General features: G+C 45.1%; 2 protein-coding genes across 16 annotated transcripts in view; one reads left to right on the top strand and one right to left on the bottom strand.

Annotated features, from left to right (window-relative positions):
* The first annotated feature begins 462 nt into the window (after positions 1-462).
* PVALEF (parvalbumin like EF-hand containing) lies at positions 463-14,064 on the top strand. The gene is made up of 5 exons (XM_083428128.1): positions 463-545; positions 9,411-9,526; positions 10,286-10,421; positions 11,942-12,057; positions 13,314-14,064. The coding sequence occupies exons 2-5, from the start codon at positions 9,421-9,423 to the stop codon at positions 13,358-13,360; spliced, it is 405 nt and encodes a 134-aa protein (XP_083284254.1). The 5' UTR covers positions 463-545; positions 9,411-9,420; the 3' UTR covers positions 13,361-14,064.
* An 8,354-nt stretch (positions 14,065-22,418) lies between these two features.
* CEP131 (centrosomal protein 131) overlaps positions 22,419-26,334 on the bottom strand; it is a 37,455-nt gene continuing 33,539 nt past the window's right edge. For all 15 annotated transcript variants that reach the window (XM_083427341.1, XM_083427330.1, XM_083427333.1 and 12 more), the window contains 3 exons: positions 25,797-25,993; positions 24,528-24,588; positions 22,419-22,758 (listed from right to left, as the gene is read on the bottom strand). In XM_083427341.1, the coding sequence (XP_083283467.1) occupies positions 22,684-22,758; positions 24,528-24,588; positions 25,797-25,993 (333 nt within the window). In that variant the 3' untranslated portion in view covers positions 22,419-22,683. The remainder of the gene's footprint in view (positions 22,759-24,527; positions 24,589-25,796; positions 25,994-26,334) is intronic.

The raw sequence follows: 26,334 nt of genomic DNA on the forward strand, positions 1-26,334 counted from the left end.
GAGAAACTTTGGATGGAAAGATGGGGTACACATTCATAAATGGGAGTTGCTAATTCAGTTAATGTGTTTCAGATTAAACTTGCTTTTGCTCTTATTTTAATCTGGGGGAAACGTCTCCCTACTCCTCTGAAAAGCTGGGAACAGGAACTGACAATATGGCAGAGCATGATCCTCATCATTCCAGCCCATTTCATGGGAAAGGTCTGGTTTCTGCTGCATAATGGTAAACTTGTTTGCCTGTTTGTTTGCTTGTTTGTTTGTCTGGTGGGGAGCATACTCCGCAGATCTTCGCTTTGGCCAATATGATATCTGATGCCGAGCATCCAGTTGCCAGTGGCAATTGATAATACCATGCAACCCCGGAAGATGACCCATTGGCGTCTTGAAAGGGCCCAGGAGAATTGCAGGATGCATCCCTGACAGGTGCATCTTGCCATAAATAGCAAAGCTGAGCAAAGGGACCTGGCCTTATAAAAGCCAGGGAGGTGGTTTTAGCTTTCCAAAAAGGAGCCTCCAAGACACAGCCTGAGGAAATTCTGCGGGAGGTAAGTGCTTGCTGTGGATATAGTCAATGCCTAGAGAGAGGCAAGCTAATGTATTAATATGGTAGTCAGAGGGAAGGGACAGTTAGAGAAAAACTGCTAAGTTATTAGCATTTAGAGAATACAGTTAGAGAATAACTGCTAAGTTATTAGTTATTAGCATTAAGAGTCACACTCAGAAAATCCCTGTGATTAGTGAAAGAGGGAAAGAATGGAACTAGTGGAGGCAGCCAAACAATCCAGTTCTGAGAGCTAGAACAGTTCGAGAGCTTAGTAAACTGGTTAGGAATACTGTACTAGCTTTGTCGAAGGGATGTTCTATGAACCCAAAAGGCTGTTGGCATTTAATCAAATCAGTGACCCTGGCTCACATGGAACACCTCTGGTGCACAGCATAGGTCAGATGGCTATGGAAAACCAACACATTGAAAAGCTAACATCCCATGGTATTTCAGGCAACAGGTGCTGAAACCACCGAATGAAAGATGCAATAAAGGAATTGGTGGTGGTATTGCTGTGGAAAGGATAGCCAAGATAAAAGAAAGGGGGGGTAGTGGCAGATGCATACTGATGTATGTATGTATGTTTGTTTGTGAAGGAGGGGGTTTTGAAATGTGGGGGCCAGTTGGCTCTTCATGCTATACCCTGATTAATGGCATACTGTGAATTAGGAGATGGCTCCTGGGTTGCTGTTCCTCTAGCATAAGAGTGGGATGCGATAGGCCATGGACCTTGGTGAAGTGTTATGTCTGATATAGATATTGTGGTTTGTTTTGCTCAGTTAAACCCTGACTGGGAAGCCAAGAACAAACTTTGGATTCAGATGAGAAACCACAATCCACAGTTTGGATGTAGTGCTAAGTCAGGGGTCATTCTTTGTTGCTGCTGCTAGGGGAGGAGCAAAGCTATTAGCTATCTTGTTCAGTCCCAGCTCCTGCCAACCTAGCAGTTCAAAAGCACGTCAAAGTGCAAGTAGATAAATAGGTACCGCTCTGACGGGAAGGTAAACGGTGTTTCCGTGCGCTGCTCTGGTTTCGCCAGAAGTGGCTTAGTCATGCTGGCCACATGACCAGGAAGCCGTCTGTGGACAAATGCCAGCTCCCTCAGCCAGTAAAGCGAGATGAGCACCACAACCCCAGAGTCATCCGTGACTGGACTTAATGGTCAGAGGTCCCTTTACCCTTTTTTTTACCTGTAATGTAAGCCATTAACTATGGCTAAATGTGACCCTTAAACAAGGCCTGTGTGTGTGATGCTTTGACTACACCCACACAGGCTCAGGACTGGAGATGGAAAATCTCCCCATTTCAGATCTCTGTTTCTCCTTTTCCTAGTCTTGGAGTCAGTTCTCCACATTTCTACAGCAACCTGCAAATTTTATTTTTAAAAGTCCTCATGAAAATTCTTCAACAATTTTGGGTGAATTTCTTCTGATAAACATGTTTGTATGCAGTTTTGACCAACCTACACATTTTTGCAGGCAATTCCTCCTACTACAAAGCAGTTTTGTATGTTATCATCACCATTGTATTCCCTTATTTGCACGTTTATCTCCAATCTCATACCCTCCAACATTTATCCGATGAAAACAGGGACTTCCTAAGGAAAAGTGGGAAATTCTGGAATCAAATCAGAAACCGAGACGGCTTCTCTAAATCAGGAATGTCTCTGGAAAATAGGGACACTTGGAGGATCTGCAATCTATGGTATTTTGTATACATTATTTGGTTGGAGAGCTTCATCACAAAATTCAAATAGGTTTCTGCTCTCCTGTGGTTTTAGAAAGTACAAATCTGATAGATTCGGCTTTAAATGCAAACTGAATTGAATTACTCCCCCTTGCCTACTCAGGACTCCAATGCACCAGCCTGCTCTTGCTGCTACTACAACTTCTGTGCAGTTATTTGGTGCCAACAGTTTGCTAAGTGCAGCCTTTTAAATTAAGACATAGAATAAATTAGAGCCGATGAGGGGGTGGAAAATGCAGTTTTATTTTTATGGGGGGAAGACATTTAAATGCTGTCTCTGAAAGAATTTGAGGAGAGATGATTTGCAAAATGTCAGTGTTGGAAAAGTCCAACTCTCAAATGCTAGAGATAGTTAAGAAAATGTTTCGTGAAGGCAGAGGGCTTCAAAGATGCAAATAGACCAAGGGGCTGGTGGAACATCAAATACACAAATACAGCAAGCCCCTTTTCTAGGGCCTCCATGTCATAGCACTTTTTGCAAACGACACTTGAGCCTTTAAATCCCAGAGGGGTAGTAAAATAGGAGGGTAGTCCAGACATGTCTCCAGCAGAGGTGAGAAAGTACAACACCTACAGAGGGTCTCTCAGCATCCGGGAGTATCTATGCGCAATATTATGGAATGACACCTCCATAGTGCCAGTTGGCTTGGCAACCAGCACTAGTGAATATATTTTTGTCCAAATACTGGGATCACACCAGTATCCCCTTATCATGCCTTCACATGTCCAAATGGATTGCTTCACTATTCTCTTCTGTGAACAGCAAAACAGCCTCTGGGTTAGTTACCTCATATGAAAATGGCTGCTCTCCCTGAATGCTCAAAAGTCATGGGAGAAGAACTGCCTTGTCCTTTCCTAAATAAACTCTTGGCAGGCAGAGTCTGACAAAACATGGGGAGTCCATTGGGAAAGCTGAGTTATTTAGACTGTGTGTGTAATCCTAGAACTAGTTCACATCACAAGACGTTGCCTTGCGAATATAAGAGTCCCTTAGAGGAGGCAATGGAAGGGTCAAGACGAGCACAAGAGGGGGAGCTTTCTTCAGAGTCCCAGCCAAGCCCCAGAAATAAACAAGTCTCCCACTACAGTAATATGGAAGAGTGGGTGTCAGGATATATGTTGTAGAGTTTAAAGAGGAAAGTGTGGAGGACTAAGTGGGGTCAGGACAGGCCTTCAAGTTGTTGTCACTCAAGTGAGGCAAGGAAGCAGAAGATCTGGAGGAGGTCTGAGGCCTACACAACTGGCTGCTAGGCAAGAATTGTCCAATTGCACACTTATGTGTGTTTCCTAGAAGTTCAGGCTCATGAAACACAATGCACTGCTTCCCTAGCTTCAGGAAAGTACTACGTTTTGGTTTCAGCTGCATTCAGTTTCATCAGGAGAGTGCTAATGCTGGGAAAGAAGAGCTACGACAGAGCCTGTTGAAGGACAATAGTACAGGCAACTGTTCGTTTGCTCTGCTAATCTCCAGTAATATCACTGTCATGGAGCACTGCATTTTTAGGGGACTGGGACAGGTTAGGCAATCTCTGCACATAACAGGTTTCACACAGAGGCCCACCTCTGTGGGAAAAATCATTAGGAAACAAAACGATCACATCAGGGTGTGGACACCTAAAGGTTCTTCAAGTGTCAGCACATGACTGATCTAGGCTTGCAACATTTCACCTCAATCTAGCCTGGCTGCCCTCTCAGGTCACTGATTTGCAGCCTTCTCACACCTGTATGAAAGTCTATTTCTCATCCAGCTAAGAACAGGAACCCTCTAACACAGTGCTCCAATCCCATTTTTCAAGATGCTTACAGCCAGCTCTAGCTCCATTTGTGTCCTAGCAGTATTTTAAAAATCCCCACAGTATTTCAGCAAAGCTGAATGATAGCTTTTACTTTGAAGAACTTGGTGGAATATATATGTAAAACAATTTTGACCCAATGAATTCCTAGGTCATATCAAACTCAGCGACCATGAGGCCACACTAGGAGTGCAAGGCAATTGGCAATTGGCAATTGGCGTTGGCACGGCTGATTTGCCTGCAGATGCATTCATCCAGAATATTAACTTCTCCTATGGGATGCAACAGAGTTCACTGTAGGTGTGAATTTGAAATGTGGCCTTGATTATACTTTTGCAGCATGGGTCAGCAAAGGCAACAATCTTTCTCTACACTGAACAGAATTTAGCCGGGAACTAACGTTAGTCTGCATATCTTTTACATACTAAATCTTTCTAGACTGCAACTCCTATCTTCCCTTAGCTACTGGCATTCTGGCTGGGGCTGAAGGGAGTTGGAGCCCACGTTGGCCACCCTTGATCTAACCCAAAAAGGAACACTCAGTGTTTTTCCTAACGCTTACAGCCTGGTTTATCCGATATGCTTTCATGTATACCAAGTGACAGTGATTCTGGGATAGTGTGGCCAACAGGCAGCTCGTGAGCTGCATGCAATTTTATCTGCCCTCTGGAGAACCTGCCAGAGACGTGCCAGAATGTCCCCCCCCCCTCCCAGTTTCAGCTAGAAGAAGAATGGGTGGGGTGGGGAGCAGGGATTGCCTTTCTGCCTAGGCCTGCTTTCCTATCATGGGATGCAAACGTTGCTTTTATAAGCTCCTGCATCACAGCAGCCCACATTCTGCATAATCAAATGTCAACACTTCCACAGTCTACAGACAAACCTCACTCATCATTTCCTAATGGAGAAAAGACCACACCCTCAGGAACAGGCCCTCAGGTTTCCTTTTTCCTTGCTCCTGAGAGTGGGAGCCGGCCTTGTCTTTCATCTCCTTTAAAAAAAATTAAAATGTACCACCAGTCTCCCTTTTTGATCCACTCATGTTCCTTTGTAATCCAGCATTTTGCAGTGGCGTTCTGTTGTTGTTGTTAAATGAAGTGTGCACTGCAGAGTTTGGGAAGTGAGGGTGACTCACCCAGGAGTTAAGCTCGTCTAGCAGACGCTTGGCTGCCAGCGAGGGGGAAAGAGCCAAAGAGGCTGAGCCCAGTCAGCTTGATTGGCAAGATGAGCAGCTAGCTCAGTGCAACAGGATTTACTGGAATTTGAAATCTGCCTGTGGTTTTAGCAGGCAATTGAAAGCTTCCTTCCCTTGGATTAAACGGGAGATAATCTCGGTAAATAGCATGACTCCACCATGTGGGGCTGAATCCAAACGCACACGCATGACTATATCACCCAAGATTCACCTCTGTGAAGGCAAACGGATTCAGAGATGGAGGGAAGATGCTACACGTCCCTCTTCCTGCAAGGCAGTATGAACCAGTAGACATAGTGGCTTGCCTTAAGAGTGGAGGAGCAGTTCTGAATGAGTTCCTAAAGATGTTGTCTAGCACAAGCCTTGAGGCAATTAATGGCAGTCCTTAATCATCCCTGGCATATGCTCATCCAGACTTTCCATCAAAGCTGACAATGACAGCAATCACTCAACTCGTCTAAAATGATGCATTCAGTTGCCTGTTTGTTCTTCCCCACAGAAGCAGCCTTTCCTGAATATTCTACAGAATATCCATGCAGCTGCAAATTAATCCGGAGGCTCTTTCCCCTTCTCTGTGTGGCAGTGAATAACATCTCTTTTTTAATAATCATGCAATCTACATATGCTCCATTGTCCCTATTTACCAGGGAAAGTACTGGTAGGGTGTTTGGGGGGGGGGGGCGGAGTTGCATCTTTCCCTAGTAAATTTATGTTCTCTTCGGCCTTGGATGGATTTTGGGTGTGTGTGCCCTTTTAAAAAGCTAGTCAGTGTGTACATTATTAACATTTTGATTCTTCAGGGTGCAGCACCTCTCCCACAGAATCTAGAAGCCATATATCTTACGAGGAACAAAAAAATTAATATAAAGCAACTGCTCATGGCATCTCCTCAGCAGGGCTGACCTTAGGAATTTTGTAGCCTAAGGACAAAATGGCGCCTCCCACATTCCATGTACGAAAGTCAAAGAAGCGGGCAGTTGACAAATACTTCAGCAGGGGTGATGAGACAGAGTTTGACCACTTCCCTTGAGGGCAGTAGACTAGCTTAACGAGTGCAAGCCTAGCCATGTGTTGGCCACAGCTCTGTCAACGCTCCACCCACAGCATCTGCTGCCTGAGGCAGTAGCCTTACTCTGCCAAATGACAGGGCTGGCCCTGTGTCTCTCAGTTACAGGGTGGTTGTGTGTTCTTCCTCATGGGGACAGTCCCCTTTTTAAAGGAGTACTATATTTGAAGGGCTGTCCCATCCAAATCCAATTCAAAGATAAAGAAGGGAGAGCAAGATAGAACTGGACTGCAGACTGAGCAAGCACATAGACCACCCCTCACAGTCTTCACCTCTATAGTGACATATATTGTGTTTCTATTTAAAGTGTGGTGATTATTCCTAGCTTTGGACCTATATCAGTTCATGCAAATTTTATGCAAGTAAGTGTCCTCTTTTTTGGTGATGCATTTTCCTTTTTTCCGTGATGCACAGGTGGCCACCCTTCCTTAGCTGTAGGGTGATCCTGGCTTCAAAACTTAAGTGTCCACAGTTGGGCCTGGTGAGCATTTAAGGTCCCCAACCCTAATCTGCAGGTTGTCATCAGATTGTATTTTATTCTGATCCTGATTTGATTTTAGGAGGTATTTTAATTGATTGTCTGATTTTATGTTAATGTGTTAAACATTTGATGTTAGCCGCTCTGAGTCTGATTTTGGCCGGGGAGGGCGGGGTATAAATTATTATTATTACTACTGCTATTATTATTATTATTATTATTATTATTATTATTAACATACAGTGGTACCTCAAGTTAAGTACTTAATTCGTTCCGGAGGTCTGTGCTTAACCTGAAACTGTTCCTAACCTGAAGCACTACTTTAGCTAATGGGCCTCCCACTGCTGCTGTACCACCAGAGCACAATTTCTGTTCTGATCCTGAAGCAAAGTTATCAACCCAAGATACTATTTCTGGGTTAGCAGAGTCTGTAACCTGAAGCATATGTAACCTGAAGCATATGTAACCCGGGGTACCACTGTACTAGCAGGGATGGCCCACCCATGAGACAAGGTGAGGCGACTGCCTCAGGTGGCAGGATCCACAGGGACAACATATCTGGCCTCCAAGGAATGCACTATCTGCTGCTGGTGCTGGTGCTGCAGTCACAGCAATGGCTGCGGCACACTCCTTGGAGACCAGATCTGACTCTTCCTCAGCAGCCCCCTCTTGCCACCTCTACAGCAACCTCTTGGCAAATAAGGAGGCATTGCTGGTCTCCTCCCAGCCCTAGAGAAGCAATGGTGGAGGCTGCCTTCTGGGGTGGAGCTGCACCCTCCAGGTGTGATTTAGGGCAGGCACCTTTCCCAACCGCAATTGGCCTTTGATTCCCACTTCAGCCATCTGATTTGACCCCCCCCTCCCTTTGTTCCTGATGCACTTCTTCCCTCACCCCTTCTTCCCATTTTGTGGTTCGCCTCAGGTGCCAAAACGCATTGGGCTGACCCTGCATGCTAGCAAGCTGAATGCTGACTCGGCCGTTAATTTGTACCTCATCCCCCACTCATGCGCGAGATGAGCTACAAGCCTTTAAGAAACAACTGTGTTCTGCATGACCATTCATGCCTTTATTTGTCTGTTCACCACCGTATTAATTTTAGAAAGGAAACAGTGCAAAATTACTCTGGGGATTGCTGGTGGGGGAGAGATTTATTGGTAACATAATAATGTCGGGTGGGGGGGAGGAATCAGCGCATTGCATAGTTGGCTTTCTTGTAAAGTTGCAGAACTTTAAAAAATAATAATAATAATCAAGGAGTTTGACAGAGCAGAGGAAAGGAAAGACACAACTGGGCAGAATGCCAAGAGAGTGTTGCTCTTGGAAAAAAAACATTATGTCTTCCTTCACCCTCAACAAAGGGTGTGAGTGGAGGAAGATGAGTCTTGGCTTTTGCACACAAGAGGAAAACGAATTCCCCTTGGGCCCTGCTGTTGACCAGTCCCACCCCTCATTTCTGAACCAGATAACCCTGCAACAACTCTAAATTAGTATACGTAGTTGGTTCCATTGTAAGACTGAACATCCTAAAAAGTATTCTTAAGTTTTATGTTGTTGTTGTTGTTGTTAAAAAAACCACTTTATGATAGCTTTACTGGTTAACTTGTTTCAGAAGCGAATGCAAGACAGACTTCTGTGGAGTAAATAAAATACAGTGGTAGCTCGGGTTAAGAACTTAATTCGTTCTGGAGGTCCGTTCTTAACCTGAAACTGTTCTTAACCCGAAGCACCACTTTAGCTGATGGGGCCTCCCGCTGCCGCTGCACAATTTCTGTTCTCATCCTGAAGCAAAGTTCTTAACCCGAGGTACTATTTCTGGGTTAGCGGAGTCTGTAACCTGAAGCGTCTGTAACCTGAAGTGTCTGTAACCCGAGTTACCACTGTAGCATATAGAGAGGAGCAAAGGAAGCAGCCTTATTCTGAGTAGGACAATCGGGCCATCTAGCTCAGGCCTGCAATTGGCAATGACTCCCCAGAGTTTCAGACAGAAGACTCTCCCAGTCCTACTTGGATATGGCGTGGATTGGAACACTGAGACATGGGCCTTCCTCGAGGAAAAGACCAAGGAAGAGTACAAGAGACCAGCGGTGGCGGCAGTACAAATCACAAAGCACCTAGTTTAACTGTCTTGCCCGCCATGAGGAGAAGGAGTCACTCTGGTCCTCCGTTCCCTTGCCCCACCTGCAATAATGCTGACTTATCTTGCAGGGTTATTGGAAGGAACAGCAACTCAGTAACGCACATGGAGTGCTTTGAACATTTGAAAGTACCGTACTACAAGTATTAAGCATGCTCATCTTATAGGGCTGTCGTAAGGATTGCAGAGATATTTATGTGAAGCACTTTCCACAGTGGAATGTGCTTCATAAACACTGCTTTGAAGCAGTTCCTAAGATTCACCTGCTGCTTTTGAGTTGCTGGGATCTGTTTGGCTTCTTCCTCTTCTCTACCTGCCTCCCCTTCTCTGCGGAGAAGTTGCTTGGAGGAGGTTGTGATGAGACAAGGGGGAACACTCAAGTCAGACTAGCGTTGCTGATGCGTTATGTGCGATACAACAGCATCATCTTACATCCGCACTCCATTTCTTTTGTAGCAACAACGGTATGGCGGACGATTTTACTTGCCAAGTCAAGAAGATGGCCTTGGCCATGGGGGCATCCCTGTCTGACAAGGATATTGACCTGCTGCCTTCAGACATGAGGCATCATGGTAAGGTACAGATTATGGGTGCAAGCCACGGTGCACATCTGCAACAGATGTTTAGATTAGCTCATCTGGAGCAACAAGCGCTCCTCAGTCCCTTACACTGACCTTCAAACACATAACCCAAAGGTTGCATACAGTCCCTCCCTGGATTTTTCTGTGCCCCCCCCCAATTATTTCAAAAAATATATACTGACTGTTCCCATAGGCCACCCAATGTGATAGATTTTTTAAAATATTGTGTGTGCCTATACCTCTCTCGTAGGTACCTCACTATGATGCTGAATGGCTTTTGTAACCCTCCAGATCCCCAAAATGTGTCTCTTTTAATTGGCCACACCCACCTTTTTCACTTCAGCCATGCCCACCTTGACACACGGTCCTCAGAGGTCAGTGCAGCCTTTGGCCTGAAAAAGATTAGAATAACACTCCTCACAAACCTGAACTCAAAGGGTGGCCAACGGATTAATGAGTATAACAGGGGGTTAACTAATCTACAAGAGATCATCATTAGCATGAACCATACTTCTAAATATATGTAGATCTTGGGTTCAGTGTCTACAGGTTATTTTCCTTTTATTTGCTCCTGGCTCAAGCTGCCACCCAAGAAAACTTGGGGCCCCATTTTGGAGGTCTGGGTAGCTGCGCCTTGTATGGGAAGTCTGAGCTTGCTCAACTCACTTCTGTAAAGTCCTTCAGCCCCCAAAATCCACCTCACCGTAACAAAGCAGTTTTTTGAATTAAAAGCCACCCAATCTGTTGCAGCTTCATTCAACTACGCCAAGTTCTTTGAATATATGCGGCAGTTTCTGACATCAGACGACCGGGAGATACACTTGCGAAAGGCCTTCCAAGTGCTTGACAAGGACGGGAGTGGATTCATTGAGTGGAATGAAATAAAGTAAGAAACCTCTGATGTGAAGTGTTGTCAAGTGCCAGGAGGAGTCAACCTGGGACGACACCCAACATTGGTCAAACCGAGAGTATATTGAAATCAATGTGCTTAACTTTATTGATTTCAATGGGTCTGCTCTGTGTATGACAAGCATTGGGTATCACCCATTCATTCATTCATTCTTACAACACAGAAGAATTTCTACATACACCTAATTTTTGGAAGGTTATTTAATCTCTATGGATTACCTTTTTTCAGACTCGAAGCTAAAAAGGATCTCAGGTAGCTGGGCTTGCCTGAGACCTTTAAGTGTTGGTTTGGGAACCAAATGCCCCTCAGTTGCCAGGATTAGGGCTGGGCAATATCTGGTTTTCGACATTGTGATCTATCACCAGCTAAACATCAAAATATACCAGTATATCACAATGTGTGAAATAAGGATGGAGCTATGTAGAGGCATTGGTGGGCTGCACAGTTCCCCCCACATTGTGATTTTTGCATAGCACGTGTGCGCACACACACATCGTGATTCTTGATATATTGCCAGGTCAAAAATTATGAAACCATATCACAATACAGGCTTCAAACCAGTTTTGAATGATCTATCGCCCAGCCTTAGCCAGGATAGATATGGGAACCAATGAGACCCAGCACTAAAAAAAATACATATTTGTGACCAATGCTTTCCCAGAGGTTACACTCCCTTTAGCACGCTTTTGGGTATCATATTACCCTCCCTGTGGCAACCCACCTGCTGCTTGTCTGTCAGTTTTCTCGGACTCAAGAGGGCCAGTTCTGTTCAGGTGGGACTGGGATACGTTACCCTGTCAATACTTACCCCATGTGTTTGGATGACAAAACGCAGGAGATCCCTGCCTGAAATCATTATTGCAGAAAACGTTTGGGCTTGCTACTCTTATCATCCTGGCATGTCAGGCTGCACTGCCAAAACCCACTTCTATCTATAATAATGACAAACTCTGTTCTCTATTGCACTTGATAACCTTGGCTAAGACGATTAAGACACATCCTGCATGCTTAACTATAGGCATCCAGGTCTGTCAGCAATTCAGCTTCCCCCTCTCGCCTTTAATTCTTGCTGCAATCCTGTATCCCAAAGCAGGAGAAAAGAGATGTCCCAGAAGAGCAGATGTTTCTGGGGAAAGATGCTGTGTCTCCGTTACACGAGATGTGGAAAAACAAGCCTACTGAATAGCCTGGAACAGGAACAGGGAATCTGTGGCCGAACAACTGGCGTTGAGACAACAGCTCACATCATCCCTTACCATTAGTTATGGGGCTGATGGAGCCCCAAGTTCCCCATCCCTGAGCTAGAATATCCTGCATAACAAGAAGCTCTAATTCATAGAACCTTAGAATTGTAGCCCTGGAAGGGATTCCCAATGGTTATCTGGTCCAACCCCCTGCAATGCATTTGTGGTACTGGCTCTGCTACTGACTGAAGAGTAATCGCAGAACCACACGCTTCCACTCTCTGAGGCTCAGCTTTTCTCTCCTGCCCTTAGGTACATCTTACAAACAGTGCCCAGCAATATGCCAGTGGTGCCCTTATCAGATGAAGAGGCTGAAGCCATTATCCAAGCAGCTGACACAGATGGGGATGGCCGGATTGATTTTGAAGGTGGGCAGAGAATGTATTGTGGCAATGATGGTGGCATCTCTGGGGAATACAGCACTGGGGGCTCAGAAGTAGAGGGCGCCTAGTCCTATTTAGAACTGGATGGGTCTACCTGCCCAGTTCCCTGTATCCAATACTGTAAGGGGAAAGGCATGTAAGTCTAAGCAAATGCAAAATGTGGCAGAAGAGCTCCTGCTGAGATTCGATCACCACATCTGGGGCTGATCCAAAGGACATCACTAGAACCAGGTACTCAGAAAATAATCTTGGCAAAGTTATGTAAACTGCCAGGGAATACTGTTGGGACAAGCAGCCCTGGAACAGGTGGGAAGTGAGAAGCCTAGAAATAGGCAGTGTTAATTTTGGATTGCCTTTTGTTGATTGTTGTGTAGTGTCTTGTTTTGTATTTGTTTTGTTTTTAAAACTAATAAAGCATTTAAAAAAGAGAGTGAGAGAAGCCTAGACATAGGCTGTGGCCACTTTTGATGGGCACTTTGGTAAGCAATACAGGTCAAATACATTGCCTGTCTCCCAACCATTACCCCTGAATCCCCTATGCTAGCCTTTTTGCATCTCCTAGGCTAGGGCTTACCCACACTTACCTTTTACCTTGCTCTTTCCAGGTCTGCGCTTTAGTGCTCAGTGTCAATTTAGGTTTTCCATGGATTGATATTTGCTCCGATTGAGCTTTAAAGAGCAGGTTTTGCAGGGAAAGCTCCAGAGCAAAAAAAGAAAAAGAAAAAAAGGGGGGTTGCTCAGACATGGAGCTTTAAATAGCAGACCATGCCAGGAAAGAGAAGAAAGGTAAGTAGAGATAAATAAGCCCCTAGTCTGAGTTTTCACTCAAGTTATGTCTGCTCACCAACACTGAAACAGTTAATCAGTCAATTCAATTTATGCATTACTGTATTTTAATATTTTGTTGGAAGCCGCCCAGAGTGGCTGGGGAGGCCCGGCCAGATGGGTGGGGTATAAATAAATTAATTATTATTATTATTATTATTATTATTATTATTATTATTATTATTATTTCCTGCCCTTTCTCCCAGAGGACCCCAGGGCATTAATAATATTCAGCTGCTCATGCAGTTGGACTCTGTCTGTAGAACTGGTGGTAGTCCCCAAAATTTATGAACTGGCTTATTAATACCTTTTTTTGTTTTAATGGGAAGGCAAAAAGTTAATGAATAACTGCCTTAAATGCAGCCCCCACCCAAGACACCAAACCTACCTACTTCATCTGCCTGTTTCTATTGCAGAGTTTTCCGATATGGTCACAAAGGAAAAGGTTCCAAAGAAAAAGTAGAAGAGACCAAGAAGAACGGCCTCCCATTTCCCTACGCAAGAATGCTGTGCTGGGGGTGGGACGATGGAACTTACCTGTCTATGATCATGTTGCACTTTTTGAAAGATCTCTCCCTATTATTTATATTTTCGCAAGATGCAGTGGGTGGGTGCGTGGGGAATCTGCAGCTTGCTGTCAGGGTGTGCTGAGGGAGGCCTCTCTCTCCAACCAGCCTGTTAGTCACAAAATGCTACCCAGCCCTTGAATAGGTTTCTTTCCAGGCCCAGGCTACCTGCCCCAGAGCGATTATATCTTACCTGGCCCGGCAGTGGCAGACTCCAACTATGGCAACGGAGCAAGACCGGCTCCCCAAACTCTTAAAGGGTGATTATGGTTAAGAGGCATGTACTTCCTCCTTTGGTCTGTGTTCATCAAATTTAGCTTTGGCCTAGCTGCTCCCCACTTTGCCTGGTAGTAGACTGACTGCTTTTGGTGGGGAAAGGAGAATGGTTTGCCTGCGTTTTTGGACAACAGGACTGAAAGCGAACCGGAAATGCTTGCGCATGTTTCGCAGCCTACCCAACTCCTGACGCGATATTTTCTCTCCCCGGACCTCCTGCTAGCTTTCCAGTTAAGAACCGTTAAGAGGCTAGTGGGTTTTGCTCCAAAGGAAAATGCTACTTTGGTCCTTTCCTGTCCAAGGCAAATAAAAGCCTTCTGTTTTAGCTCAGCGGCTACTGTGTCCTTTGTCTTGACTCTTTGTTTTCGTTTCACCCTCATTGGGGTCTTGGGGGGGGGGCGGACAAGAAGGAAAGCTAGTGGCAGATCTGCAAACCCCCACAAACTGGGTCTCTGTCCTGTGAGGAAGGGTCTTGCTTCCCTGGGCAAATAGCAGTAGGCCGCATCATCAGCTGAACGCTTGCTGCTGCCCACACTGCTGAACCCAGGTGCTTTTTATGTGCCAACGGGGCTAGGATTTCCTCCCAAAGTCACATTCTCACTTCCAGTGCTGTCTGAATTGAGGCTTGTTGGGGCGGAAAGCAGAGAGGCCTACAGGAGGAGGCCTCAGGTTCCTCCCTGCTGAGGGCAACACTGAGACTAAGTAAAAGAAAGCGGATTGCCATTGCCGCTCCTGGGCTGGTTGTAAGTAAGAAGGCAGGCTGGCTGCACTTAGCTGGGCACTGCCCCATTTGCCCTAATGGACCAGCCCTCCACTGCCAACTTCAGAGGGATCTTCCTCAGAACGGATGAGAGAAACGCACCCAAACCCTCCCCAACGAACATGCCTTTAAGCTGCATGTTAGATGCAAGGACACACTGAACTTCATATCGAGTCTGGCCCTAAAGAGTTTGATTTTCATCCTCCTTAACTTTGAGCAGTGCCTACCACAGCTGCAGGGACGCGGTGGCGCTGTGGTCTAAACCACAGAGCCAAGGGCTTGCCGATCAGAAGGTCGGCGGTTCGAATCCCCGTGACAGAGTGAGCTCCCGTTGCTTGGTCCCAGCTCCTGCCCACCTAGCAGCTCGAAAGCACATCAAAGTGCAGTAGATAAATAGGTACCGCTCCGGTGTGTGTTTCCGTGTGCTGCTCTGGTTCACCAGAAGTGGCTTAGTCCTGCCGGCCACATGACCCGGAAGCTGCCTGCGGACAAACGCCTATAGAGCGAGATGAGCGCCGCAACCCTAGAGTCGTCCGCGACTGGACCTAATGGTCAGGGGTACCTTTACCTTTACTTTACCACAGCTGTATGGGTTGTAGAACCTTAACAGCAGAGCTTTCCATACTTCTCATGTTGGTGACACACTTTTTAGATACGTATCATTTTGCAACACAGTCGTTCAGTTTTACTAGCAAACCGAGGTTAAACTAACCCCTTTCCAGCCCCCGGAAGGAGCATGGCAACCGTTCGTACAACATACCTACATGCTGCAGCCAACACACTAACGTGTCACAGCACACAGTTTGGAAAGTTCTGCCTTACAGGGTTCATACCCCCCAGGAGGTGCTCCCTGGCTGCTGGGAAGGGTCTGAGGGCTGCAGAGCAGCGGTGGCAGAGCCAAAGAGTGCCCCTACTTCACCAGAATGCATCTGAACAGTCATGTGCTCAGAAGAGGGCTGGTTTTTAGCACATGGCCTGAGAGAGGCTGGTTCTGGATGAGAAGGTTCTGCTCTGTCAACTTAGGCAGGGATTCCTCTTTTCTGCCTACAGGCTCTTAGCAAGCTGAAGCAAAGATGATAGAAATCTGCTTGCTTTGGAGAAAAAAGAAAAGGCGAATGAACAAGAGACAGATTGCCCATGTGCGCTTGAAGCCTCCTCCATCAGCACAGCTCATCTTGTTGAGGTTAAGAGAATAGTGCCATCTGGTGGCAGCTGTGCTACAGCTGGCTTTTAACACATTCTCCAAAGGTGAAAATCACATGATTGTCAGCAAAGCAGGGCCAGCCTTGCCATTTGGGAGAGTGAGGCAATACAGCTCATGTGGCAGGTACCTGGCTGTATGCTTTGGTTGTGGGGACAGAGCTGTGCATGCCACATAGTTTGCCAGGTATCTCCATAACTACCCTGCAGAGAACACTTTCCTACCGCTAGTACTGAAATAAAATTCAGGCGCCAGCCCAGTCAGCTTCTGTACATGGTATTGGGGGGGATGCCATGTTGCCCTTTGCCTCAGGTAGCAAAATGTATTGAGTGGCAAAGTCACCACAAGTTGAACTTTTTCAGAGGGTTGTTTTGGGTTTTTTTTTAGCATGGTGACAGGTCCCTGTGAATTCTCATTCACGGAATGAAGTCATTAACTCCTATTCATATCGCAATGGCCAATGGCCAATATAACTTCAGTCTTGGTCTTGAGAGGATTCAAAAGGCCATGGTTGATTTCCACTGTAGCATACAACATCCATGTTAAAGGATTTGTGGGGTGGGGTAAGAGAATAATAATGCTAACTGGTTACATGAAAGGATGGACATGACAGAGAAATTGCTATGCTCCCATAGGGGTCTGAGAAATCTATTTGTCTCTCCTCGTGGAGCTTATAACCTTAGCACAGGGGTCTGCAACCTTTAAGACAAAAAGAGCCATTTCGACCCGTTTCCGAAGGAAAAAAAAACCTGGGAGCCGCAAAACCATTGCGACATTTAAAACAAATATATCTCCGGAGCCGTGATCTGACAGCGGGCGGGAAGGTGGCGTCGGGACGGTGCGTGACTAACGCATGCACCACCCCGATGCGACGCCACGGCCAGTACAGCGCCCGCCACAGTGGGGAGTGTCGGGGCACACAATGCGCCTCCTCCCCTCGCTAGTATCCGCCCCGGAGCCGCGGCAAAGGTGTAAAAGAGCCACATGCGGCTCCGGAGCCGCGGGTTGCTGACCCCTGCCTTAGCAAGAGAAACACTGGACAGAGCAAATCTGTCTTCTGGAATTTACTAGAAATGACAATGCCACTGGAGCAGCCCTCTTGCTTTCTGCCATCTGAAGCTTCGCATATACATTGTTTGTTGCCATGGAAATGTGCTACCGTAAAGACGATTGAAAATAGCAAACATTTAATTAAGAACCATCACTTTGAATAATGCATCTGAATTCAGAAGATGCCAAGATGTTAGAATTCAATAAACAGTTTCATATAGTGATGATTTGACCTAAATCTGATGTCAAGCTACGGCTCTAAATCACATTAGAAAATATTGCAAAGCTCAGACATATAATGTTCCTGCTGGTTACTAATGCTAGCCTTCTCTCAAGCTCCATTGCAACTGTGGGGCTTGGGCCACTCTCCAAGATAAACCCTGCATAATCAGTTATATAATGCAGCTGTATTATTTGTGTCTGAAAGGGGCATTGGCCTAGAAATTAGCTAACTGCAAAGATCAAACGTTGTACAGAGAGAATCAGAGGATTAGTACAAGGCTAAATGCCTGCACAAAATGGCAGCACTCCCCACCTTTCTACACATTCCTACTGAATAGTGTGTGTAGTACCTTTACTAGTTGCCAGAGTTCTGGTTTGCAAGGTTCATCCCCGCAAATTCAAAAGTACCCTGAAGCCAGCAAGTGGACCAGCCATGCTGACTGAGGATGATGTGAATTAGAGTCCAACAACATCTAAAGGGCCACAGGTTCTCCATCTTTGCACTAGAGCAGGCATCAGCAACCTTTTTCAGCCGTGGGCCGGTCCACCGTCCCTCAGACCTTGTGGTGGGCTGGACTATATGGGGGGGGGGGGAATGAACGAATTCCTATGCCCCACAAATAACCCAGAGATGCATTTTAAATAAAAGCACACATTCTACTCATGTAAAAATATGCTGATTCCTGGAGTGTCCATGGGCCGGATTGAGAAGGCAATTGGGCCGGATCTGGCCCCCGGGCCTTAGTTTACCTACCCCTGCAATAGAGTAACTCAGCACAGATTCATGCAAAAAGGGTAACATGACCAACACATGAAGGTAATCTGGATCAGCTGGTAGTTTGGTATTGTTGTCTCTGGAAGTGGTAGAAGATCAAGGATGACTTTCTGAACAACAGCATACCAGCTTCGTATAGGTGCATGCATGCAGTCACACCAAAGAGCAGGAATGGGCAGTGTGTTCTCAGTTTTGTGGAACAACAAATCCTTGAACTCGGGATGCAGTCAGGGATGAATTTTGAACACCGTCCTTTGACATCTAGCATTAGCAGTTACTATGCCTGCTATGAGCAAGCGTTTTGGAGCAATTACTTAATAGTGGCCCTGAAAGAGACCATCTATTGAATGCAAAGTCAGGTTAATGTACACACAGGAACATGCATGTGTATGCAATTTATAAATGCACACATACACAGCAAGTGAGAAACCAGGATTATTCATGTTAGTGCTTCCAAGCTTTGCATAATTAGAACAGATAACAGCCCTGAACACTGTTTGATCGCTGAATTTCATCAACAATGCAAATAAATTACGGTAATCAGGCTTCTTTCAGGAAAACCTTATGCCTGCAGTCCTGTGCATAATTATTTGAAGTCCCACTAAACTTCATGGGACTTGTCTAAGCTAAATTACACAAGGTTAGGTTGTATCACCCAGAGAATTTCTGACAAAGCAGAAAGGGCATATTTGCATGAGGAAGCCCAGTCTAATGCAGTAATTTTTTCTACTAAATACACAGTCACTGCTATTGCAGATTCACATAAATAAACACTTTCGTTCAAGGGCAGACTATTGGATCTGGGCATGTAACTGTCCCAAGTTATCTTGCATATTCCAGCCAGTTGCACCTTACCAGGATCAGCTCCCTCCATTCTGGTTTTGGTAATGACAACGAAACAATAACAGACTATCATTGTAGGTTATTTGCACCTCGTTTATGTGGATTTTAAGCATCTTCCTAGAAAGTGACTTGTTGGGGCAGACGGGGACTGGGACTGGCAGTACTGAATTCCACCATCAGTAACCATGCTGTCATTTCTTAGAACCATGGATAGCAAGCAAGAAGATAATCACCTCCTTTCTCCCACTCTGTAGAAGGCTTTTTATTTCCTACTGAATCTGGGCAGAGCAGCATTCTGAGGCCCGTTTGCAAAGAGAATAAATCCCTCCTACTCCTCATTTGAAACAAGAGCTCTTTCTAGAAATGCTTTCCCACACTGGATTTCACATGATTACCGGTAAATACTTAAAAGCCTGGGTGTTCATGCAGAGCTGGAGCTGTGATTAACACCGTGACTGGCCCTGCCATACGCCACACCAGGATGCAGAAATAGAGGTTTATCTGAGGAGTTTCCAAGCATAGTGGGTGAGCAAAAGTGCAAACACAAAGGGCAGCTATTTGCACAAAGCACTTGGGTGACAAGACCCATCAAACAGCAGAACAGAGTTTAATAGGACCAATTTTTTTGCTCTCCAAAAGGATGGGAGCTTGAGCCCAGTGTCTCTGAAAGTATTACGACATTTTTTTCCTAAGCAGAAAATTAATAATGGTCTTCTGAACATGTGTAGAACATCCCCATGTCACGGAAAGCAGTATTTTTAATTTTAAAAACCAGCATTCAGTTATTTGGACATATGCAGGATACCTACGTCACAAATGCACTTTATAAGTGACTCCATCTGCTCCTATTTTTCCCTCTGAAACTGAAGGGGGAAAGCAGGAGGAATGTGCATTAGCTTTTCCTTCGCTGACAAAGTCTAGGGAAGAGCTGTAACTCAGTGGAGGAAGAGCATCTGTTTTGCCTAGGATCCCATCTAATCTCTGGGATTTCCAGGTAGGGTTGGGGGAGAAAACCCTGCCTGAAATCTTGGAGAGCCGCTGCCAGTCAGTACTGAGCTAGATGGACCGATGATCTGATCTGATAACAGGCAGCTTCCTATATATGTTCTTCCGCTTGATCTGTGGCTATAAGGCCCAGTCTGTTGGGAGCTGCCTGCCGCCCACAATTGGAACACGAGCTTAAAGTGAGGCCACTCCTCTCTCACTCTCCTTCCACTCCCTTTTACATCACCTGCTGTGGTTAGCAGAAGGAACGCACAACACAGTTACCGATCTGGCACAATTACAGTTCAGTAATTTAACAGGAAGCCTACAGATTCCAAAAGGAACTTACTTGGGATACACGGGTGCTTAGGATCTCGAGTCCTTTGCAGCGTTAGCACCCGAGTGGCACACATTCCCAAGCCACCCAAATCCTCTAGGAGGCTCACTCTATATGCAAATAGGACAACACATGGGGTAAACAAGCTTATATCAGACAGGTGTGTTTGGAATGTTTATGCAGGAAAGCCTTCTACCCAGCGTATCTGAATCTCCTTTCCAAACAAAGACATTGGGAGTTGGAGAAATATCCATTCTTGTATTATGGCTTTAGCCAGGCTAGCTGCAAATAACAAAAGCGGGGGCCACGGAAAGGAGTGACAGGTCTGCTTTCAATGATCTTCCTGTGACTTCACAAGTTATCTTTCATTCCTTCCCATATTAATGCAAACATTAGGGAGAATAGGAAAAGAAAAGATGTAAAAGCAGGGCAGTCATGAGGATCGAGCAAGCGTCAGCTTGACTGTGCATTATCAATACTTTTTTGTACCAGGTTAGGTTTTACTTGAAGCTGTCTGAACAATGCAAAAAGATAAATTGAATTCCAGGCACCCACATAAAATGGACTTTGGGAATAATAATAAAAAAACACACTAAGGGTGTCTGTTTCTGCCAAAGACAATTCATTGCAACATACACCTTGGCTGAAACACAGCACTTTGAATTATCATGTCCTACATGCAGGTCACAGACAGCAAGCGGCTTCAGGTATTGTTAGGACTTAAGCCTAGGCCTGATCACAGGTGTACCTGGTAGATAATAGCAAGGAAGACTCTGTGAAAGGGCAGCAGATCTGCAATGGTCTCAAACACAGGCTCAGAACCAGCCAAATTCTCTTTACAGGCATGTACACGCCAGAAACCAAAGAAAATTTTAGACTGGACAGATGGATTTTTACAACACAGCGGCCTCTGCCCACCAAGTTACAAATGTGTTATGCTTCACACCCAGCAGCAATAAAAAAACCTCTGGAAAAGTAATAAAGGGCAAAAGGTAACTAACAACCGGAGAAGAGACATTTGCTTTTAACAAAGTCCCCAGAGTGCTATTGCTGTACCACAGCACTCTGCTGCTGCAGGCAACACAGCTACTTTTCCAGAATTAACAATTGTGTGTCTTTAGATTAAGTAAAACTAATCTGCTGTGTTAAGGAAATAATAGAAGTGAAATGGTTTAGGCAATTGCAATAGGACTTGTATATTTATTAACTGCTAGGGGCTGTACCCCTGCTCGCTTCACTCGTCAATCCCCCCGGTTTAAGCCCAAGGTTCCCCTCCCCATCACATGCAGCTACAAAACTTGCTTATCACCTTCCCAAACCCCATTTCTGAATCCACTTCTCTCCTCTGTCACGCAGCCCTGTTTTGCACCCATGTTCTTCATCCCCATACTTCCCCACCCTTGTGTGTAACCCCCCCCACACGCACAAACCACTTCCTGCAACTTACCCCTCCCACCCATTGCAACTGCTAAATACCCTTTTTAACCTTCTGCCCAGTTAGGAAGCAAAGCCACCCTCCCTTCCTGTTTTACAGACCCTTTCACGCCCCTGCTTTAATCTTCATCCCCATTCAGGTGCCTTCTACTCCCTCCTTTTTTTGCAACCCATTTTCATATCAACCCCCCCTTTTCCTACCTCCTCCTCCTTTTTCAACTCGCCCTTGCGCACAGATAACCATCTTCATGACTCCTCCTCTCTCTTATTCTGCAAACCTTTTTGGGATGGCGTATGTTACTAAATCTTTAAGATGTATGAAACCTTCAGAGAAAGCCTGCCAAGTTTGCTCAGTTAAGAGAAGGTTAAGTTCAGATTGCAGGTGTTGTGCATATAGGGGTGTCTGCTCGTTAATAAAACACCTGTTCTAAATTACTACATCAAATCTGGAGCTTCCAGTTGAACTCAACTCGTGGTACCAGGAGTGAAATACATGATCTGAAGGAACTTTGGAATATTTGAGGGCTCCACATATGTTTATCTCTCTCACATGTGGCGGCTGCAGAGTAGAAGAGGGAGAATTTTGAGTACAGCAAGAAAGGAGGGACACTGAAAAGAGGGGGAACTGGCTGTTTTAAACAATGCTTTGAGCAATGTGTGGTGAAGGGAAAGTGAGAGGGAAAATGCTCTCAGCTACCTCCCACCTGCCTGCGTTACAACCAGTTCAGATGGTGGCAAACAGGTCAGCTGACTCCTCCTTAGACTCAGCGTTGTCCCTTGTAGAACTCAGCAGGGAGGATGATGGGGACAACATTAGAATTAGTTGGGTTTGGCTGTCGTTGGCTCTGGCTCAACCTACTGTTGTGCCTCCTGCCCTACCAGTCCGACACTGGTGCAGACAAGACTGGACTAGATGAACTAGTGGTCTAACTTTGTATATAAGGCAGCTTCCTGTGTTACCAATGGTGAATAATGCAGGGCCAAGAATGCAACCAACAGGGGGTCTCCTAAGCAGGCAAGACTAGCTTTAGCAGAGAACAGAGAGGGGTAAAAATCACTGCTAGGCAGACATCTTACAAATCAGCTGGATTTACTGTTAAAATACATTGGCAAGAACTGGGATACCACCCAGAGGTCATATCTCAGGCACAAGTAAAGAAACATGTTAAAAAAAATATTTTTTTCTTAAAAAGGGGGAGAGGGGATCCCTCCCCAACCCACATACAGATTAGTGTTCGTTTTATCTTAAGTCTCTTGTGGACCACGACAGGCACATTTCTGTTGCTGTTCGTGATCACTGGCTCTGTCCTTGCAGGGCTGTTGGTACCAGTGCAGCCGCTACTTGGCTGCTAGCAGCTGCTTACGCTGTTGCTCCAAAAGGGCCTCTAGGTGGTCTGCCCTCTTCACGGCCGCCTGAAAAGAGAAGATAATTCAGTTCAGGGGAGAAATATGTATAGCGGTGAAAGGATGTAAGAGGAAAACAGAAAATTTGCAATGCAAGGATGTAATCGCAAAAGTTAACAGAAGCTAATAAAATGAATGTAAATCAAAATTATTCTGATCGTTAAGGAATCACTTTTAAAACAGCAAGGTAAAAACTGTTCAAGGTCTCACTTTTATTGTTGAATTTAATGTGGGGGGGCGGAGAACAGGAAATAGTTACAAGTTAAATTGCAAGGAAATGATTTGGAATGATGGGACAGAAGTGGTTAAAACGGGTGAGCATAAGCTGCATGTGGCATTGCAAAAGGAGGAATGTTTTACAAGATTGTGTAGGTGTTAATCTAATCACAGTCAGGATTTATCACATTTAGGAAATGGATTCTAATATATGTTGGAGAGGATGTATAGAAACAGGTAATTAGAGATATCCATGGCAAAGTTGTCCTAAAATCCTGGAGACATGGAGGAAAATGTTAAATATCATTAAACAAATTATGGGAACTAATCTAATAAAAAACATGCTGATTAATTCATTTAATTAATTAAACCGACTTTTAAAAAACCATTAATAACCTCTTAACAAGTACAAAGGTGTTGGTGATAAGATCCCGAAAATGTGATAAGGAGTTAGCAATTAAAAAATGGGGATCTTGAAACTTCATTAACATGCAGAAACTAACTATCTTGGGGAAAATCAATGACCAGTTTACTGAAGTGTTTTATTTATGGATTTCTGGAACTTTGTGCAAACATATGTGCACTGTCATATTGATCCAATTGATCCTTCAAAATTAAAAAATAAATAAATGTTAATACTGCTTTTTATTATCAACCCACAGCAATTGTTGTTTCGGTTAATGTTTCCTAGCAAAGAGTTCACACATTCAATTAAATTGCACCCTGGATGGAATAATACTTTTCCCCATTCTTCTTCTAAACTAATTTGCTGCTCAAGTCTTGCAGTGGAGCGGCTCCTCTGTGGCGGATGGCTACAATCATGCTGGATTGAACATTAACCAGATAATATCAAAATTACAAATTCAAATAGCTTTATTCATCTTATTCCCTTGAACATTACAAAATTAACAGCAGTAGCAGGAAAAATAACAACAAAACGAAACACAGGCTAGAATCCAATGCTGTCATTGCTCATATGGAACAGCTTTTGTTCTAGAAGACATCTCTACTAATGTGAGAGGAGGGAAGGAAATTTTCTCCAACTCTCCTTTCACCCTACACATGCCATCTTCTGCTCTGTTCTGGAGGGTCTAGAAAAGCCTCTAGAACAGATTTTTGAAGAGCTCCAATGGGAAATACCCCACCCCTCAAGTTTTCAGGCATCCACTGGATCAAAAGCCATTATATAAGTGGAGCGGCAAGACTGAATTCCACTCTCGATATCGCTAGCCAGCTACCTTTGGTTTGCTCTTGATCTTTCTTACTGCCTGCAGAAGTCAGAGGATTAATTTATTTTATAGGGCTTTGGCCCCTCCTCAGTAGTCTCTTTCAAGGTGGAGTTGGTGCCACAAGCATTTCATAATTCTTTTGCAAACTGTGACTCGGCAGCCAGCCAGTGCCTTCAATGTCTCTTCCCCTAATGAGCCCAGGGCTAGCTCTGCCATGTCACAATCTCCACCTGCGTCCTTGGATCCCATGAATTAAAACCATCATCGTTTTCCTCACTTTGTCTTATTCTCTGCATCAATGGTGACAAGGATAAGCAGGTTTGCAGCTCTCACCTCATGTAGTTTTCGAAGGCTGTTCACTGCTTCCTCTTTCTTCACAATTGCTGTCTTCACTCTACAGAGAAGAAAGCGAAAGGAGACTGAGACCCAGGGTCATACACTTATGGTACCCTTGATGTTCTGCTGTCATGTTGGAAGCTGGGGAAGAAGAGGAAGATGTTCCTGCTTCTCCAAGGACAATACCTGCCTCCTCACTTTGGCTTCTCTAGAAGATCTCACATGGCGATATAAGCCCTTTCCAGACATTCAGTGGAGAATGGTGCCCCCAAATGAAGACAGATTTAAGTAGACTGTTTAAACACGTAGTAACTCCAAACATGCAGTCTCTGTACATGTGACTGGGCACCCTGCAAAAAGGCTGGGGTTTCTTTAGGCAAAATGTGATGCTGCGGGGTTGGGTGTGTGTGTGTTAAAAATAGATCCAGTTAAACATGGGTCTTTCTGCTCTCAGAATAGCAGTAAGAGATTATACAAATGTCTGAAAAATGACTGGGGTGCAGGTTTCTTTTTAGAGACAGCAACAAATGAAGAACCACCCTGAGATCATATGATGAAAGGCAGTATATAAATCTAAGGAATAAATAAAATAAAATATGGGACAGGTGACATTTGAAACTACTGGTTAGTGCTGCAAAAATAGATCATTTTGCTTACTCTGCTGTCTAAGATCTTGAAGATCCAGATTACCGGTAGTAAATCTTTAAGCAAAAAAGACAAGCAACTCAACCTATTGCGTTCACATGCAGTCTAGGTCCAAGGGACGAACCAAAGCTACAGGGACAGATCAGTGCTGACTTGAGATAGTGAAGAGGAATTTGTGCTACTGAAAGTCTCAGAAGAAGTGGTGGGACACAATATAGGTTTTTTCAATAGTCAGGGACAGCAAGACCTCAGAACCAAGCACAGGTCTCTAACCTTCCCTCCTCATGACTTTCAGATGCAAAATACGCCATCAGCTTATTGGTGCCAACTTGCATAAGATTATACAGGTCACAATTCAGCTTGTTGTGGTGCAGAACTGCAGTTATCTAGGCATAGAATGTTAGCTCCCTTATTAGCTACACAGCCCTGTCACATCACCACTTGACAGTTTTGCACCTTGGCAGGGCTGCCACACTAAAACTGACAAGAGCTTCTGCCTTGGGCGTGCATGGGCGGAAAAGACAACCGCAAGCGTCATTTGGGGTATGCCAGCCCAGGTTGCTGCAGCATTGTTCTAGGTCAGACCTGAACTCATCTACAGCAAGTGAGATCAATCCTCACCTTTTGTGCACTTCTTCCAGCTCCTCCTCTTTGTCCCTCCTCACTCTGTCCAGTTCCAAGCGTTGCCGGGCACGAAGCTCAGCCATTTCTGTCTTGAGCCGCTTGTTCTCCTCCTCTGTGCTCACCAGCCGATCTGCAAATTCCTGCCGGATGACCTCAGAGAGGCTGCTGCGCTCCTGACTTAGCTGATCCGCTACCTGTTACAGCAAGCAGAGAGGGGGAAGAGTATGTGACATATTGATGTCGCTTTCCAGATATGCAAGAGATAAAGTCAGAGAGAAGGCAATGCTCAAGCTGCCATCCAAGGTCTGTCTAATTCTTTGTTCTGCAGTTTAAAGGTAAAGGTACGCCTGCCTGTACGGGCCAGTCTTGACAGACTCTAGGGCTGTGCGCCCATCTCACTTAAGAGGCCGGGGGCCAGCGCTGTCCGGAGACACTTCCGGGTCACGTGGCCAGCGTGACATCGCTGCTCTGGCGAGCCAGAGCCGCACACGGAAACGCCGTTTACCTTCCCGCTAGTAAGCGGTCCCTATTTATC

This window comes from Podarcis tiliguerta (assembly GCF_965153285.1).
Source record: "Podarcis tiliguerta genome assembly, chromosome: 2".
Taxonomy (NCBI): domain Eukaryota; kingdom Metazoa; phylum Chordata; class Lepidosauria; order Squamata; family Lacertidae; genus Podarcis; species Podarcis tiliguerta.

Excerpts from the sequence above, each read along its gene's own strand:
- PVALEF (XM_083428128.1), top strand. The coding sequence starts at position 9,421 with ATGGCGGACGATTTTACTTGCCAAGTCAAGAAGATGGCCTTGGCCATG. Across the intron at positions 9,527-10,285 it reads TTCAGACATGAGGCATCATG|CTTCATTCAACTACGCCAAG; the intron begins GTAAGGTACAGA and ends AATCTGTTGCAG. Across the intron at positions 12,058-13,313 it reads TGGCCGGATTGATTTTGAAG|AGTTTTCCGATATGGTCACA; the intron begins GTGGGCAGAGAA and ends TTTCTATTGCAG.